The sequence below is a fragment of the Myodes glareolus genome, chromosome 19 (genome assembly GCF_982192425.1).
Source record: "Myodes glareolus chromosome 19, mMyoGla1.1, whole genome shotgun sequence".
Taxonomy (NCBI): Eukaryota; Metazoa; Chordata; class Mammalia; order Rodentia; family Cricetidae; genus Myodes; species Myodes glareolus.
In genome coordinates, this window is record NC_142044.1 from 27484119 (window position 1) to 27502301 (window position 18183).

At 44.4% G+C, this 18183-nt stretch overlaps 1 protein-coding gene across 3 annotated transcripts in view; it reads right to left on the reverse strand.

Annotated features, from left to right (window-relative positions):
• Positions 1-4746: 4746 nt before the first annotated feature.
• Adcy8 (adenylate cyclase 8) overlaps positions 4747-18183 on the reverse strand; it is a 215987-nt gene continuing 202550 nt past the window's right edge. For all 3 annotated transcript variants that reach the window (XM_085678921.2, XM_048457362.3, XM_048457363.3), the window contains 4 exons: positions 10601-10747; positions 9730-9822; positions 8215-8329; positions 4747-5328 (listed from right to left, as the gene is read on the reverse strand). In XM_085678921.2, the coding sequence (XP_085535047.2) occupies positions 4841-5328; positions 8215-8329; positions 9730-9822; positions 10601-10747 (843 nt within the window). In that variant the 3' untranslated portion in view covers positions 4747-4840. The remainder of the gene's footprint in view (positions 5329-8214; positions 8330-9729; positions 9823-10600; positions 10748-18183) is intronic.

An 18183-nucleotide genomic window follows, 5' to 3' on the forward strand; every position in this document is an offset into this window, starting at 1 on the left:
ACGAAGGCCTCGGGTGCAGGGGACTCTGTAGCACTTAACTGAGTCCTGCTTTTGTATTGCTCGGGTAACACAGCTACCTCTTGTGTTCCACTACTAGCCATGTTTTCTCCTTCCCCTAAGGACCCAAGGGCAAACTGAGGCACTCTCTGCGCACTGCTCACTGGGGGAACCAAAGAGTCTATTGGACTTCCTTTCAGAACATAGGTGAGGGGTACTCGCAGGGTGTGGGTGCTTCTCCCCTGAACAGACCACACCTGGAAGGCCTTTACCCACCGGGGATGAGGTCTTCCCTAAGGCTGCATAGATGGGATTCCCTCCCACAGCTCCCCTCAAATATACTATGGTCCCTCCCTGAATTAAGGAATGTGTAACTAAGAAAGAATTGGATTCAACAGGTGGTAGGGATCAGCTGGGTACTCAGGAGAGGGCCTGTGACCATCCTTGTGTCTACATGGAAGGGGTGTGTGCAGTCGACAAGCCCAGTTGGGATGATCCTTTTGCAAGTGGGTCAAGCTGAGCTCCCCAAGATGGCAGATGTTTGGTGTAGAGGATAGCCAAGCACAGCTCGCCCCTCTATCTAAATTGTCAATAGAGTCTAATTATGAAGATGGATGCTTTGTGCAAGTGGTATGTCTGTACATTTGTGTGGATGTGCAAGTGTATGAGTGTGCATCTACAAACATGGGACCGTGAGTATGTGTGTGTATTTGAATGAGAGAGGTGTAGTGTGTATGCATAAGAAATGTATGTGAGGGAGCAGAAATGTGTATGGGTATAAGAAAATGTGTTGGTTATTGTCAATTGCCAATGTACAATGTACATGTACATGAGAGTTTTCTTAGTTATGTTAATCAGGTGAGAACTGTCTACTGTGGGTGGCATCATTCCTTAGGCAGGGGTTACAGGACTCTATAAAAATAAAACGGTCTGGGAACCAGCATTTATGCATCCGTTGCTGTCTTATAATCGTGAATATAATGTGGTTACATGCTTTAAGTTCCTGTTGTTTTGACTTTCCCATCATGATGGGCTGTAACCCAGAACGCTGGCCTAAGTTAACCCTTTCTCTCGTAAGATGCTTTTAACAGAGAATCCTATCATAACCACAGAAAAGAAATGAAGTCAGCAAGCATTCAGGAGTATGTGTGTGAGATAATAGACACACATGCGTATGAATTCAGGTCCCTCTGAGTCTTTATTGAGTGGGGCTGAATTTTGGGTGGTAGGGCGTGACGGAAGTGGGTATAAAGCTATGGGTATGGGCAGGATCCTGTCAAGAGGCCAGAGCTGGCAGGTCTCTCACCAGTCTCACTGAGACCACAGAGGGCTGGTCACATGACTGTTCATTCATAGTACACAGAGGAAAAGAGATCAGAGCAGGCAGCGTGGAGTCCAAATGCAGCAAGGGATCAAGTTATCTGTGGTCTAACCTTCAACAGAGTCTTGGAAAACCAAGCCTTTGGGGCCCTACATGATTCTTAAGCTTGTCTCAGCTTTACGAATTCGTGTGTAGACAGAGTTTATTTTATTATTTTTTTATGAGCTCCAGTTGCCTGGAAAATTGACACAATAATGTGTTATTATGAAAATCAGTCGGAACGGAACTTTGAAAACGGGCAGTTTGTAAGACACTCAAAAAACGTTTGATCATGGTGCTCTGATAATGTCAGTGCCATCAGAGGGGCCAGGCTAGTGTGTGATGAGGAGATTGTGAGTGAAAGCAATCGCTTCCAAACAGAAGCACACTGCTTCTGAGGCCAGCTTGTTCTTTACAAAAGGCAAAGCAAAAGTCATGGAGTTGACTTGGACAGCCTGATGCCCACTGAGGAATGGCAACCTGATCTTCCAGGTTGGTAGATGGAAATGCATGGCTGCGAGGCAATCAATAATTCAAATTGGCACATGGTGTTACCTTCAGGGCATTCTGCCACCTGGTAACTCATCAATAAAATATCGGGTACAGCCGGAGCCCACAGTTAATCTGAGAGCAGCATTCTCACTTGGAAATGCTGGCTAGACCCAGGCTGCAGACAGCAGAAAAGTCTGTGGTCTGGAAGTAAAATTTCAGGCAAGGGAGTGAGCGTTGACACCCTGCTCTGGCTGTACACAGAAGGGCAGGTTCTGGTCCTGGAATCTGGGTCGGTAGTGGTAACTGTCCTGAGGAAGCTCTCTTTTTCCACCCACTGCAGAGCTCTATGTGTGTGTTGTGGGCCAGGCCTCTCTGCAGAGTGTCTAATTCATCCTGGAAGCAATCCAGGCCCTGGACTCAGGGTTGGTTAGCCAAGGGTCAAGCCAAACTTCTAAAGCCTTTTCGGTGAACTCACAACTCTTACGGTATCAATTTTGCACGACTAAAGTAACTCAGACATAGAAAAGTTTGCAGATACAGACCAGTAAAAAGAAAGTCCTAGACATGGGAAGATTCCAGACTCACCATTCCAACAGAGACATTGCGCTTCCTAACGGCAGTAAGGATGAGCCTCTATGGATTGCAGTGCAGGATTTCCTGTCGCCCTTACTACAGCCTCATGTGGTCCTGTGGCTTGCATCCGTAAGTCTCAAGCTCAAACCACTCTTTGTCAATGTCCACCATACATTAACTTGGGACCAAAACATGATCAGAATAGAGCTGAGTGTACTTAGAGATTTAGAGATTTTTTTTCCACACCAATTGGTATGACTATTTGTGTCTGGCTGTTTGGAATGGGGTTAGTTACTTCATCCCTGTTGCTGTGGCAAAATACTCTGACCAGAAGCAGCTTAGGGAAGAAAAGGGTTACTGTTTTATTCTAACCTGTAAACCCCATTTATTTCTGGTTACAGGCTAGAGTCCATCGCTGAAGGAAGTCAGGGCAGGAACTTGAGAAAGGCCTGCTTGCGATACATGCAGCCCTATCTCTTACCAGAGAAGGAAGTTCAGCAGAAACCATGGAGGGTCATTGCTCTGAGGCTCAGTGATTGGCTCAAGCTCAGAGACCTTTCTTCTCCAGCCCAGATTCATCTGTCCAGGGAATGCCCACAATGATCTGGCTCCCCTACATCAGTTAACAATCAAGACCTCTCCAATAAATTCACAGACACACCTGTATCTGATTGGGACAATCCCTGAATTAAGATTCCTTTCCTAGATGACCATAGGTTGTAAGTTAAACAGGATGGTTCAGAACATGGCCACAGTATCGTGTCGGGCTTTTTGATATTGTTGATATCTTCCTTACATTTAAAAACTTCAGAATTCTAAATCACCACAGCTTCCTTTGTGATCGCAGGTGTGCAGAGTTTGTGCCACACGCTTGGCACATACTTGGAAGAGATAGAGGCAAGATTCAGTTCGTGGAATTGCCTTTGGACTCAGTTAATTCCATTCCTACATCCCCCAGAACCACAGAACACAAAGCAAATGGTAGCAGTTGTTTTGACCCCATAGGGGAGAGAATGAAGACCTCTGGGTCCCTTATGGGGCGGCATTCAGTGTTTTGAGATTGAATGATGGATCGCATGCCAGATGTCTACCTAATAGAGTTCTTGGAGACTCAGTGTCTTGCTTCTGTGTTTGATGGAGTCCTGAATGAAGCCAAACCCCACAGACCCCAGTTGGAGTGTTTGTTTCTCTGACTGTTTTAGCTCTGGGTCTGGCATCGCTGAATCATGAGCATAGTCTGGATAAAATCTTCCAGCTACAACAAATCAATCTTCTATTGGTGCTCGTTAGTTACAGCCGTGAGTGCTTATTGATTCATATGGTTCTGAAGCTGTTTCTTTAACAAACTAGGTGAACTATCAAAGCCTTTGGCATTTTTCAGCTTTCTCATTTGTGTGACACTTTCCTTGCAACCTGTGTTCAGGAGGGAAGAGGACGTGAAGCAGTCTCCCCAGGAAACCAGCTTCTAAACCCACCAGCTGGCTTTCTAATTGTTCCTCCAAGTCAAACCCACCCCAGGGAGCTGGCGCTCGAAGGCCCATTGGTTCACATCCCTTCTGTCACTTCACATCGCCTCCACTGTCCCAGATTGAGAGTTAATATTCAACATCATATCCTCAAAGGGCTATCGCTGGTACTCAGTTCAATCCCTGACCCCCAATAACTTCAAACATTTTTAGGTGTTTGCAATGGTGTCTGTGTGAGAGTGTGGCCTGTGTGTATAGGTGCCCATGGAAGCCAGAAGAGGGGCGATATCCCCTGGAGCTGGAGTTATAGGCAGTTGTGAGCTACCTGACATGGTGTTGGGAACAGAGGTTGGGTCCTCTGGAAGAGCAGGAGGCCTTCTTAACCACACAACCTCCCTTCTAGCCCCACATTTAACCTTTTCATTGCTTCCATGCCCATCTGAAAGTAGGTTGTGTATTGCTTTAATAACATGTCTGTTGTTCCCATGCAGAATGTTCACTCCATGAGGAAAATACTTTCGCCAGAATTTCTCTGGGACACAGGACAGCTTAGGCATAGTGCAGGGGCTCAACAAATATCAACTGAGGAATGTGTAGATATTGTAAGGGTTATGAGGCCCTTGTGTTAGAACTTGACATAGTACTTGACCTAATACAAGGTTAGATTTCAAAAAAATGTAAGTTGTTATTAGGCCCCCAATAACATCAAGGCTCTATTTACAAACCCCCTTTTCTAGTTTAGGTGGGAAGAATTTTGGTCTCTTGCATATAAGAAGTGATTAGGAAGAGGGCGGTGAATGAGGAGAACCTCAAGTTGTGTAGTTGATCTGGTGTAGTCAAAGACCAATGAAATCATCCTTGTTCTAAAAAAAATTAAACCTTTTTATTAGTATATTTATTTTATATATAAAAGAAATACAAAAAAAGAGAAAGAAACACAAAGAAAACGCTTTTATGGCAAATCGGATTTGTCGGTGCCTTCAGCTTGCGCTCCAGGCTCCGGTCCGCTGGGTGTTAACAAAGTCCGCCGGTTGTAATGGCCTTTGATGATGCCCGTGTTGCTGTTCTCATTGAGTAGTTGCTTCTGCCTTTGCCGGTTGAGAGACTGGACAAGGCCAAGGACAACTGCAGCCAGAGAGTATTGCCCGGGCAGTCTTCTTGGGGGCAAGATGAATGGGTTGGGTTGGACTCTTCCAAGGAGAAAGTACGTTTTGATTTTTCCTTCTTGCTCACTGATGCCCTTCACATAGATCTCTCCTCGATAATCAAAGGCAAAGCCCTGGTCCTTCAGGATAAGATAAGTCTCCTCTGGAACTTGGATCCGGCCACTCACCCCCGTGCTGTCCATTCGACTTGCCAAGTTCACAGTTTTACCCCAAATGTCATACTGTGGTTTCTTAGCTCCAATCACACCCGCTACCACTGAGCCATGGCTGATGCCTATAAAAGAACCCAAAAAGAGCAAGAAGTAAGGTAGAGGAAGGGCAGTTAGGTGTCTGGACATACCAGGAAGTGATAGGTATGTCACATGGGGGAACAGCATAGTCCAGCTCCTACCTCAGTGAGTCACCTGGGTGAGTTGTTTAACTTATGTGAACCTCATGTTATGTATCTATGGGTTGGAATATGAAATGAAGTTCATGTAAAGAAATATAAGCAAATCCACTGCCAGAGAGTGATCAACAGAAGAAGCTTTACCCCACACGCACATAGACTTATCTTGGATGTGAGATGATCAAAGTTCTGACCAGGACTCAGGGTCCCTGGGATCGTTTGTTGCTTACACGGTGCTCTGAGAGCTTGCAGACCATTTCTTTCTCTGTTTTTGCCTAGGTCTCCAGCACTATTCTCTCAATCTGTGGCAATGTCTCCTGTCTACCTCTTGTCCTCCTGAAGCCTACTTTCCCCACTGTTACAGGAAGGGAAAGGATAAAACCCATGCTCTTTAGGATTATAATCCTTAGCTTCTTTAGACTTTGGACTTCTTTTTCCTGGCTTGACAGCCCATTTCATGCTCTTTCCTCCATCTCTACCAGGCCACACTGAACTGCTAATTTCCTCACCTGGTAACCGTGTTCACCTTGGTACCGTAGTCTTGTTTTTTGGTTCTGTTTGAGCTCTTTGTGCCCTGCTTCAATCCCCTTCTTCATTTGGAAATGTTTTGAATGATTTTAATGGTAGCCTCAATGCTTATTCCTTCGGGAAATCTAGATGACACTTCTAGAAATGACAGCATTTCACTAAATGTGCACTGTGCACATCTTTCTCTTCTAAGAAAGAATTTCCTAATTCTATAAACATTGGCTGGGCATCTGATATGTGAGATACTGGTGGATCAGGGGAGGCAAGAAGACATAGGCTTGTCTCCTACTGGAGAGACAGAAAGTAATTTTAAAAGCAGGTAATATAATATTAGCAGATAATGGAAACAAAATCTATCAGTGTGCAGAACTAGGAGACCAGAGACATTATACGCTTGAGTAGAGCACTTTGGAAAGACCTTCTGGCCAGAGGCCTGAGGAAAGAGATAGGACAGGACTAGCCTTATAGATAGCTGTGTAAGGACATTCCAGGCAGAAGGAAGAATAAAACACATGTGTACACAGGCACTACATGCTATACTCCACATACACGCATATACTATGTACCATACTATACATGCATACATATACACTACACACTGTACATTATACCATACAATCATATACACACACTATATATACTACATTATACATACACACATACACTATCTAGGGCACTACACTATACTCTGTCTACTACACTATACACACAGACACATACACTGTGCATTATACCCAACACATTTATTCATACATTTAGACATTACACACTACACACAACACACACACCGGCTGTAGAAGATGCAGGAATCACAATGACAATTAGCTCTTTAAAACCTTGAGAGACCTTATGTCATTTGACTCTCATATGATTTCTCTAAGGTCACAGGCAGTGGGGGTGATCATGCAGGGTCTAGCCAGCACATGAGAAAGCTGAGGCTGAGAAAGTCGTGGCATTGTGTTCAAAGTCACAGAGTTGGCGATAACAGACATGGAACACAGACTGAGACGCTCAGTCCAGTGGGGATTTAAAGCTTCTCATTCTGAAGATCGATGAAGTGACATTGGCTGTTTAATATGTCACATCAAGGGGTAGCCCTGATCTCACCAATGTCTTTGGAATTTTCTTAGACCATTTCTCTTTTCAGGGCTAATATTCTTTTTTTTTTTTTGATTCTTGGTTCAGTTGTGAAGTCAATCATTTCAGAAAAGGACAAGAGATTGATGAGAACTCTGGGATCAAGCTTTCAAACATCCTATCCATAGATCAAAACCATAAATATAAATCCTTGTTTCAAAGAACAAAAACATGTGGCATTCCTCTGATCTGAGGAACAGATATTGATATTTCTTTAAACCTCCTCCTTTCTTTTCTTGCTGGCTGCTAAGGGAGAACCTAGGGAAATAAAGTGGCCCATCAGTTACAGCATGGGGACAAGAGCAAAAGTTGCTTTCAACTGTCATTGGGTAGCCTGAATGCCATTCATCTCAGAGTCAGGCTCATTGAAGCTGCTGCTGGCACGTCTGCATGGCTGTGTGATGTGATGTTAGGCTAGTGACTCTGTCTTAGGATCGAGTGTCTTCATCTACAAAATGCAAATGTGAGCTAGAGCTGGCGCTTTCAGGCTGGACTTCTGGAGGCTCCTGAAAGCCCAGAAGAGATGAAGGAGAAATGAACAAATTGTGCAAACATGGAGGATTAGTATTCAATCGTAGTGATTATTGTGTGGCTACTTTGATCAAGGAGTGTCTGTCCCTGCTGTGGCTGAGAAACTGCTCCTTTCTGCCTGTCTCTGGTGCAATACAGTGTGTGATAGTCTCAGAGGTAGAATCCTGCTGTTGTCTGAGGTGTTATCCAGAAGAAGCAGCGAGTAATACACTGACTACCAGCTTTGAGTAGCATGAAAAAGTCAGAATTATGTGATTCCTGGGTCATTATCTGCCTTTCTAAGCATGCCTTTGTATAGGTGGCGAGGGTGCTAGGCAGATATGTTGGGGGGAGAGGCCAGCCTAACGTTTGCTTTGTGCTTCTGCATGGACCAGAATCCTGCCTCGCTGCCAGCATCTGGGACGAGGAAGCCCAGAAAGGCCTGAGTTGACTCTGTTCCTGTCCTTGTCAGGGTCATACAGAGTCTCATGCATTTTGCAAGCAAAAGCTCTCCTGGCTGGATGCCCAGGACAGGGAGGGGCTGATGGAACAAAGACACTTGGCTCAGTGAGGCCTCCACCTCGAGCTGCAACTCACCAATTCGGAGTTCAAAATTGTTGAACGAATGCTTGTTGATCTCCTGTATGCTTTCGGCCAGGGCAAGAGAGAAGTCAGCCAGGGCACACAGGTGCCCCCATTTGTCGTCACATTGCTGGAGAAAATATGAGAGAAGGATTCATTCAGGGTTACAGACGTTTGATATCTCCAGCAAAGGTTTTGCAGTCTAACCCCAACTGCACACTCCTTTTGGAGGAAACAACCATGCAAGTGAGCCCCTAGACTCTCAAACCATCAGTATCCGAGAGGCACAGATCACAGGGGATTCTATTAACACTATAGGGTGTGGTCGTTATCACATCTTTCCTTCACATCAGAAGCTTGCTGCATTATGGATTCCTGAGTATGCACACTGCTGTGCATGTATTGGATCAGCGCCCATCTGGACGTGTTCCTATCCTTGTACATGGAGATTCTTCAGTTCCCAAACTGTGTCTGAAAGGCTTACAGCATCCGTTAAGGGACTTTGCTATGCATATTTGTGAAATTTCTGAGAGACATACAGAGCGAGCCTCTTTACCACTGTTTCCAAATCTGTAAAGTGAGGCGAAGCTTGTTGGTCCTGTCCACCTTTTCACAGTTGAATGAGATTGTGTGTGAGAGAATTTGGGACCCTACAGAGATTAGTAGTTCAGTCAAAGGCCAAGCATCAGATAAATCTGGTCCTTGTTGTATTCAACATTGTCGTTTTGGTTGTAAAGAAGCAAAAGATAAAATAGAAATAAATGGGAATGTTTGTGTACAATAAAACTTTATTTACAAACATTGGTAGTGGGTCGGATGTGACCTCGAGGCACTTGTTTTCTACCTCCTGGTATTGAGGGCCACACTTGTAATACCAGCGTGGGTTTCATCTCATGTAGCTGAGCTTAGAGTCTCTCCCTTTAATAAAAATATGCACAAGAAGCTTAAGTGCAATTATGACTTAATGAGAATTTTATCTTTCCTAGTGATTTTGACTCAAACTCATAATACCTGCTGAGTTCTTGCAAGATTACAGGCTTTATATGGGGAACATGAAAGCTATCTCAGATAACTAACCCATTAGCCCCGGAAGGTAGAAGTGAGTATCCTCATCAACACTGGTGCCCATAATTTACAAAGATACTGCCCAACTCCCCCAACTTGCACCATCACCTCTACCACCACCACCACCACTGCATAACAGCTTTTGAAGGTTAAAATGAAAGTAAGAATAGGGAAACAGATAGGTATTGGGGGTTTTTGTGATACCCACAGCTAAATCAGAGTCAAGGTATTTCTTTGCACAGATTTTTCTTCAAACGAACAGAGAAATTTAGAATGAAGCCTGGAAGATTTTTAACAGAATAGCAGCACCTCATTCAGCAAACCTCTTTACCCAAGAGTGATTGCACATCACGCAACCATGAGAGCCAAGTTTAGATTTCCTTACCGCTGCTCTTCAAGCCATCCTTAGCATAGGACAACAGTCAGGCACATGCACAGGTGTGGCGAAGTCCAAGGAGACCTTACCTGTTTCTCTGGTGACAGTCCTGAGACGGCCATGTATGTGCTACCAATGGTCTTGATCTTCTCTATGTCTTGAAACCGGTCCTCCCCAAGCAGCTGCAATGGATGCAGGTCATGGTGTTAGGCCTTGAGTTCACACAGGTGTGTGTGAACTCAAGGAGGCTCTCGTAGCCTGGAGCTCCTGAATATGGGCCCTGCACCCCCCATGGGGACAGACCTAACTAAAATGTTGAGTAGCTTTGATATGGCTTCTTTTCTCTCTGAGGGTCACACATTCAATCAGTCAATCCATGTTTATAAGCATTTACTAAGTGTCAGGCGGGTGTGTCTAAATTCTCTCGACTGTTTCAGTGAATCCTGGAATAACCAAGGGTTAAGCTTCAATAAGACATAAGCTTCAATAAGACATGAAAATGTTCCCCAATCAGTCAACAAGTCTTTTGGGGTTTACTTCCAAGCACGTACTTGGAATGTTACCACTCCGTCGTTTCCCTGGCAGGACCCTATCTAAGCCACGGGTCTAAGCCACTGTTAGCGTTCAGTTGTACCCGCTGCTATCCTTGCCTCCTCGCCCCCAGATAGAGGCCAGGTGATATTATTTATGAGTGAGTCAGAACATGCCCATGCTTGGTGCAAAACCCTTTAGAGCCTTCTAAATCTACTCACGATGTATTGTATTCCATCTTCAAGAGGTTACATTTTAAGTGTTTTTACTACAATGTGGGGGCAATAAATATGTTTATTGACTTAACTAGTTTACATTTTGTACATTTATCAAGACATCACTATATTCAGATGAAAATTGCAAAAGTCAAATAATCTAATACATGTTTGTGTTTGAAACATACCCTAGAGTTCTGATGCTTAGCTTTACCTCATCAAAGTCAGCGATGATCTCATTCAGCAAGCGCAGGCATTCCACTCCCTGGTTGTTCATTTCTGTCTGCGAGTAAAAGTCCGCAAATCCAGGAATGGAAGCAAACATCACTCCAACAGCATCATAGGATTGTGAATATAGCTCCTAGGGCAGAGAGGAGGTAGAAATGATCATCAGAACTCAAGTTCTGCAACGAGGCTACCTGTACATAAGGACCTGGCAGACAGGGATCCTGTGTCAGAACAGAAAAAAAATGAGAGTTCAGGCACAATCATTTAGCACTGTATGAGCTGCCATAACCAAATACATCAGTCTGGAATGATTATAAACCCCCAATTTATTTCTTGTATTCTGGATGCTTGTAAGTATCCGGCAGACTTAGTATATAATGAGGAACCACTTTCTGGTTCAAAGATGGTCCTTTCTAGCTGGGTCCACCTGTGCCAGAAGGAGCAAGGCAGTTCTCTTGGAACTCGTTAATAAGCACACTCATCCGGTTGTCATGGTTTGGACACAAAGGCTCTTCCAACAGCTTCACTGTTAAGTCCTTGGTCCACCACTCCCTGACTGGTGGATCTAGTCATTGAGAGGTACCCTGGATCATGGGGGGATCTGTTCTCATGAATTAACCCTTTTTGTATTGATAGGATGGTGTTATTGGGAGGTGAGGGAGAATAGAAGTTGGAACCTAGTTGGAGGAAGTAAGTTACTAGGGTATGCCCAGAAATATATACCTTAAAAAATTTGGAGGGATACAAATGTTCCAACCCTTGGTTCATTCTCACAGAAACATCACATGATTTATGATAATTAAAAAAAACATGTGTCCTTCAACCTCAGCTGAGCCAACACTTCTGAACATCATGCCTTTGTCCTTGACCAATTCTTCTGTTCTTCTCAATGGCCGGTCTAGAGTTTCATCATTCACCTTAACCCACCACATCACCCCTCTCTGAAGATGATCTTTCTCCCACCTTACTGAGAAAGCTGTGGTTGGGTGGTAACTCTCCCTGGCTTGAGTCCTCATGCACACACATACCTATGTAATCATCCTTTCCCCTTCAACACCAGCACCTTTACCACCCCTGGGTTATGCCTTACTTTTTTCTTATGACTTACTCCTGCCTTCTCCATGCTGGTCCCCACTCTCTGTCTTTTCTAAGAGAAAGAACAGCATGCCCTGGATCTTGCAGATACGTGTGTCTGTCAACCAGTCTTTCCTTATCCTGGCTTTGATATTTTTTAAGCCATCTTTCTCCTCTGTCTATTGCTATTCACATCTCAGGCTGGAATGAAACCAGTGGAGAGAGTCATTCAAATCGGGAAAATCAGGGTGTATGTGCCAGCTCCCATCTTCCTTGAGCATCCATGTAGCTCAGCATGCTGGCCACTCAGGACCTTGTGTCTGTTGACTTTCTGTGAAGTATCTCCTTTTCTTATGCCCATCCTGTTTAAGGATTTATTTTTGAAAAACCTTCTGTTATTTTAAGCAATTTTTTTAACAATTCACTGCGACTCAGTGAATGGTTCACCTTGGACGTCTTCACTTGACAGATCTCATTTCTGCTCAACCTCTCCACCACTCACACACAGCGGTTTCCAAGTTCACATTTCTAGATTAGTTCTTGGTCTTTGATCACCCTGGATTGTTCTCACACTCTGTAAACTCTGATGCTACACACTTAGTGATTTTCTCTTTAAAGCTTAGACTTCTGCTGTCCAGTTATTCTCTGTTATTAGACACACCAGAGCTGCAAAATCAACAAAAAAAGTGATTGTTATTTTTGACTCTTTCTTGGTCCTGTCCTGTTGACCTTCTTTTAGTGTTGTTGCTAATTTTAAAAGTAAGGCTCTTTCCAGTGTCTTACCTGACCACTAATAGGAAAGCTTCTTACTTGAGGGCCTCCCGCCTTGTTCTACTTGAAGGCATTCTCTGTATGCCACCTAGAGTGATCTTTTAAAAGGGAAATTATGATATCGGATACTGAGCACCCCCCTCCACTCTTCAAGCCCTCCAGTGACCCCAGAGTTGCCCTCAAGGTAGAGTTCTAACACCACATTGTGGCACATATTCATGGACGGACTACCTACCACCTCGCTCTTTAACCTACAAGGGTCTACAAGAAGTCCCCAATTCTTGGGGCTGCTAAAACACTAAAGCATTTCTACTTTTGTTTTTGTATTGGCTTTGAACTCAGAGCCCTGCATGTTTGTGATCTTCCACTGAGTTATATTGTCTGCTTTTCTACTTCCATATCCTGTTGTAGGTACGGTTACAGGTATCCTCCCTGAGATGTCTTACCCTACTTGTCCGTCAACACGTGTGAGTCTTGTGAATTCTCTCTCTTTGGCCACAAGAGGGCACTTTGCCCATGTTTCCAGTAGCTTTTAAGAGGCAGGGGATTAATATCCCTAAATCACAGGTCTCCACCAACAGCTGATGGGAAGTGGCGTTTTGCTTCCTTCTCCTTCGCCCCTAGAGTCTTGTAACTTTGAACTGCCAGATTCAGCTTCCATTGCCCACCTCGGTAGCTGATCTATCCAAAAATGCACCATCTATCAGTGTCTTCTTTCTCTTTCTTCCATTCTATTTCCTAGGATCTCTGTCAGTGAATTTACTACTTCTTAAGTTCTGGCTTTCAAGGTTTACTTCCAGAAGAAGCCAAATAAAGAGACAGACATTTTCCACATTACTATAAAATACATTCATTTCAACCACCAGTCCAATGATGGGAAATTTCCTTCTAGCCCGAGGTTAGCTGCTTAGCCAGGTACCTTCCTATTTTCTAACTCCACTAATTATGTAGAGATGTGTTTTGCAGAAACTTCTGGGCTCTTGAATGGAGGCAGGAGGCTGAGATTAACGCTCTCAAAGTGCTACAGGCAGCTCTGTAATACACTCCTTGCCCCAGCATCTAACATCTAAGTCTTCCTTTAAGCACGGATCCCATGAGGGCAAAGCAATATATACCACTCATCTTTGTGTGTCTTGTGTAGTCCTGCGACGTGATGCGTACCTTACACATACACTCACAACTAGTTGCTGAGTTAATGACTTCTTGGTCTTTTCGGGAAAACCTGAAAAGTACTCTCATATGACCCCGATGAGCTATAACAATCCAGCCAAGTTTTCTAATTATCTGCATCTCGCAGATGAGTGGAGTGAGACAAAGGAGTTATTGTTTTGGGTCACGTATCTAACAGTGTAAGAGACAGGGTAGAAGGTTCCAGGGTTCCTTCAGTCCACATATCCATGAGTTCTTCCCTTATCATGCCCTGTGTCTGAGAAAGATACTGTCGCCGATTCATGGTCACTCTTGAGTTTGAAGTGTGAATCAGTTTAGTTTTCACCGTGACAAAGGGACACAGGCAGCTGGTGACCGACTGTGCGGGGCTGCAGAGTACGGAAGAGCAGCAACGAATGGCTTCCTAAGGGGAGGCTGCTCGTGACTTCGTTTTAACACAGCCACCTCTTCCACGACAGCTGCCGTCTGATGTCCTTGGGGTTAGATTTTTACACATGAATTTTGAGGAAGCACAATTCAGCCCATACAATCTCTATTTCTATTTAAAGATAGAAAAGAGAAAATCTTGCCCTCTGAGATTAGCCAACTTTTTTTTTTTATTCCCTACATTGTAAATGCCTCCACTGTGCAAAATGACTGCCTACTAGGGCTTATTTTCATTTTTAACTTTTTTTTATTCATTTGTTGCGTCTTTGACATCATGCATCCCCATCACTATCCCTTCGTATCTGCCCTCTGTCCTTGCAATGCCCCCCCCCACAAATAAAATAAAATTTAAGAGAAAAAAGAAAAAAAATCTCATCATGGAAGTTGTAGTGTGACATAGTGAGGCACGCAGTAAACACTACATCCTTTTATCTTTGCTTGCAAGTGTTCATTTCAGAGTCATTGGTTTCGTTTCTCTACACTACCAGTGCTAGACCCTCACTGGGACTCCTCTTGGATATCCTGTTGATCTTTTAGAACTGGCCCCTTCATATACTCTCATACATTATAGGTGGGGTGGATGCTGGGGCAGGCCAACTCATAACCTTGGTTCTGGTTCTGGGTAATTGTGGGGTTGGTCAACCCACCAGTTCTCCCCTGTCCTGACCACCAGGGCGAACTCCCCAGCATTACCCTGGCTAGTTTACCCCTTGCAGTGACGTACAAGGGGGCAGAGCCAGTTCTCTTACTTTTGTGCCCTCAGAGTTGGCTCCCCCACACCTGCACCATCAGGGCCTGCTCTACATGTTGCCCAGGAGAGGAGCAGGGGCACCTCTCCAGAGTGCTGGAGTGCTGTAGCTGATGGAGGCGGGGACAGCTCTCCCACTCTTATGACCTCAGGGCCAGCTCTGTCACCTGCCACAGGCAGTGAGGGTGAGAAGGGGAGGGCATCTCTCTCCCACCCATACCACCATATGGCAGATGAGAGTCTGGGCCAGCTCTCCCATGCTCTCATTCTTGGGGTGGTTTGCCTGCACCCCTATCAATTGGGTTCGCTTCCTAAACAGTGCTTGCCCACTGGAGTTCAATTCTAATAAATCCTAGCCCCTCCCATACCCTTCTCTTTCTTTCCATTTCTCAGTCTTGCCAGCATTCAGAATGCTCTGATTTCTTGTTTTATTTCACATGTGTTTGTGTAGATGTGATGTGTGCTGATGTTTGCATGCATGCACATTTGTATGTATGAGTACATGCTTGCATGCTGTAGACACGGGGGGTGCAACACTTGTGTGGAGACATGAGGCTGATATTTGGAGTTTCTACCTTTTTCACTGAGCTTGGTTCTCTCAGTTGCACTGAGAGATCAACAATGTGTCTGGTCTAACCCATCAGGTTTCTCCAGGGATCCCCTCTCTCTGCTTTCCAACTGCTGGAATTATCATCATGCCTATCTGGCATTTAAGTGAGTACTAGTTATCCAAGATCTGTTCCTCACACTTGCATGGCAGGTATTTTACCTACTAAACATCCTTCTAGCCACTGCCCTCATTTCTTAAAAAATAAAATTATGGTGACACTGAGCACTTATATGCCAGGCACATCACAGAACACTTCCCTGATCATCCTATTTAAAGCTCACAATAACTGCTTGAGGCAGATATAATTAAAGTCTTTATTTTATCTATGGGAGGATGAGAGAGGTTGAGGTTAAGTATTTTGCTTAAAACTCATAGTGATTAATGGGTAGAGCAGAAATTTATAACTGGAGAGTCTGACTCCAGAGCCCAAGCTACTAAATAATACTAATGCGTTCATTTAGGAATTCTGGCAATACTAGCCATGATAAACATGAAGAAATATTACAACTGCTTAGCTCATTATTTGAATGGTAAGTTGATTTAACGTTGGGGGGATCCATGCTAGACAAAAAATACTGAACTTGAAGAAATATGGACTCAGTTCCGCTCTTGACTGTTGCGTCTACGGGAAGTGAGAAGAATGGGAAAAGGTGGGTGGGAGTCACATCTTCTCTTGGCTGGATGCCAAGTGGTGCAGAGAGTGTCCAGGAGACACTAATATACAGAAGACAAATCCACAAGCTCGGGCTCTCAGGTGATGATGGCTTAGATACACACGAGGCCAAAACGGTGTCCTTTGTTTCTTTTCAGGAATTAGAACCAGAATGGCTTGGTTTACCTACTCACTGGCTGACACAGAACACGGAGAGTGATGTGTCCCCATCTTCATGAGGGACAGGAAGGGGAACCCATACTCTTGGGCTTGCCACATGGGAGGAGAAATCTTCTTCGTCTCGGACACAAAGAGGTCCTTGGGGAGATAACATCAGCAACACCTGCCACTTCCACCGCGGTTCTTCTTGCCATATCCGCCACAATTAGATGAGGTGGAAGATTTTATAGGGATTTTCCCCAAGGAAATCAATGTGGAAAAAGAGATGATAACCCCTGAAGGTGTGGTCACAGGACCTTAGGCAGCAAGGTGAACTCTCTGGCCTTCATTCCTTCAAGTGCAAAAGGTTTCTGACTGTGTCTCTGCTTGGCACCTGGTCACAATGAAATGCTCCCCTCCAGTTGGCTATTTGTTTCAATGCACTGCAGCTGGCTGTGACTTTGTCACTGGTTCTGCTAAAGTGCTTTCGCCCACGTCCCTTTGGAGATTGGGTGGAAACAACTTTGCACAATTGCTGCCTATTGTGGTTTAAACTGAGCTGTCCATAATGGGCTCACGTCCTTAGCCAGCCAATAGGATTTTGGGAAGTGACTGGATGTGGAGGGTCCTAACCTAACTGATGGGTCTATACATTCATAGATTGACATTGCAGAAAGTAGGAAGTGGGTCACTGGGGATGTATCTAGACATGCATCTTATCCTTTGCTACCTACTTCTTGCTTTTTCTTAACTGCAGAAGTAAATAGCTCTGCTCTATCACGTGCCTCTATGATGGTCCTCTGCGTCTCCATAGGCCTGGAATTCATGGAGATGATCAGAATGGACTGAAAATCCTGAGGTTGGCAAAACAAGCATGTCCTTTCTTAACATGCTTTGTTGTGGGATTCCCCTCTGTATGCTGTGAATATCATTGGTTAATAACGGAATTGCTTTGGGCATATAGCAGAGCTAAAGGGGAACAGAGCCAGGAGGGGAAAACTAAACGGAATGCTGGGAGCCTGCTGGAGAAAGACGCTAAAACTTTACCCGGTAAGCCACAGCCATGTGGCGATACACAGATTAGTAAAAATGGGTTAAATTAATATGTAAGAGTTAGCCAATAAGAAGCTAGAGCTAATGGGCTAAGCAATAATTTAATACAGTTTCTGTGTTGTTATTTCGGAGCTGAGAGGCAGGGAACCAACAGGCGGGCCTCCTTCCTCCAAATTCTACTACAGTAGTGGAAACAAACAGACAAATAAACAAACAAAAAGCAACACACTGACCTAGGCAGTCTTGCTTTCTCTTTTCTGATCCCCGCTGTTTCTGTTAGAGACATAGACAAAGCAAGGTGGCACATGCAAGGTGAGATGACTCAAGCTAATACGTAATGGACTCAACTAAAAAGATAAATGGAGAATTAGGAGGCTCCAGTAAGCCTCCTGGGAACTAAGAAGAGCTACCATTTCTTTGGCTTAGAAGAAATGAGAACAACCCCAAATTGATTTCACTTGGGAACAGCACAGTAGCTTGGAGGAGGTCTGTGGAGGAATACAGCCAGCCTCATGGGATTCCCAGGAAATAGGTGTTCTGGCCTCACAGCTTCTTCTCACTCAGCTCTCCTAGTATCTCCCCTACACTGGCAACCTCCATCTGGGTGGCAGAGCCTATGGGAGGTTATTGATGCAATGCACCCAGTTTATCCCTAACTTCACTCTGGGAAAATGAGAAAAGAGAGTGAGGGAGCTTGGCGAGTCATATGAAATGGATTCATGCAACCTACCCACCACCTTTAGAGACGGTAGCTTTCTTTAACTCACTCTAATTAACTGTTTTCAGTGTGCCATCTGTTTCTTTCTATTCTGGGCTGGAAGAAGCTAAAACCACGCTGTAAACTGTAGACGGGTAGATGGATATAGAAAAGCTATAATTGTTTTGTTGTCGTCTTTCTCTGTGGGC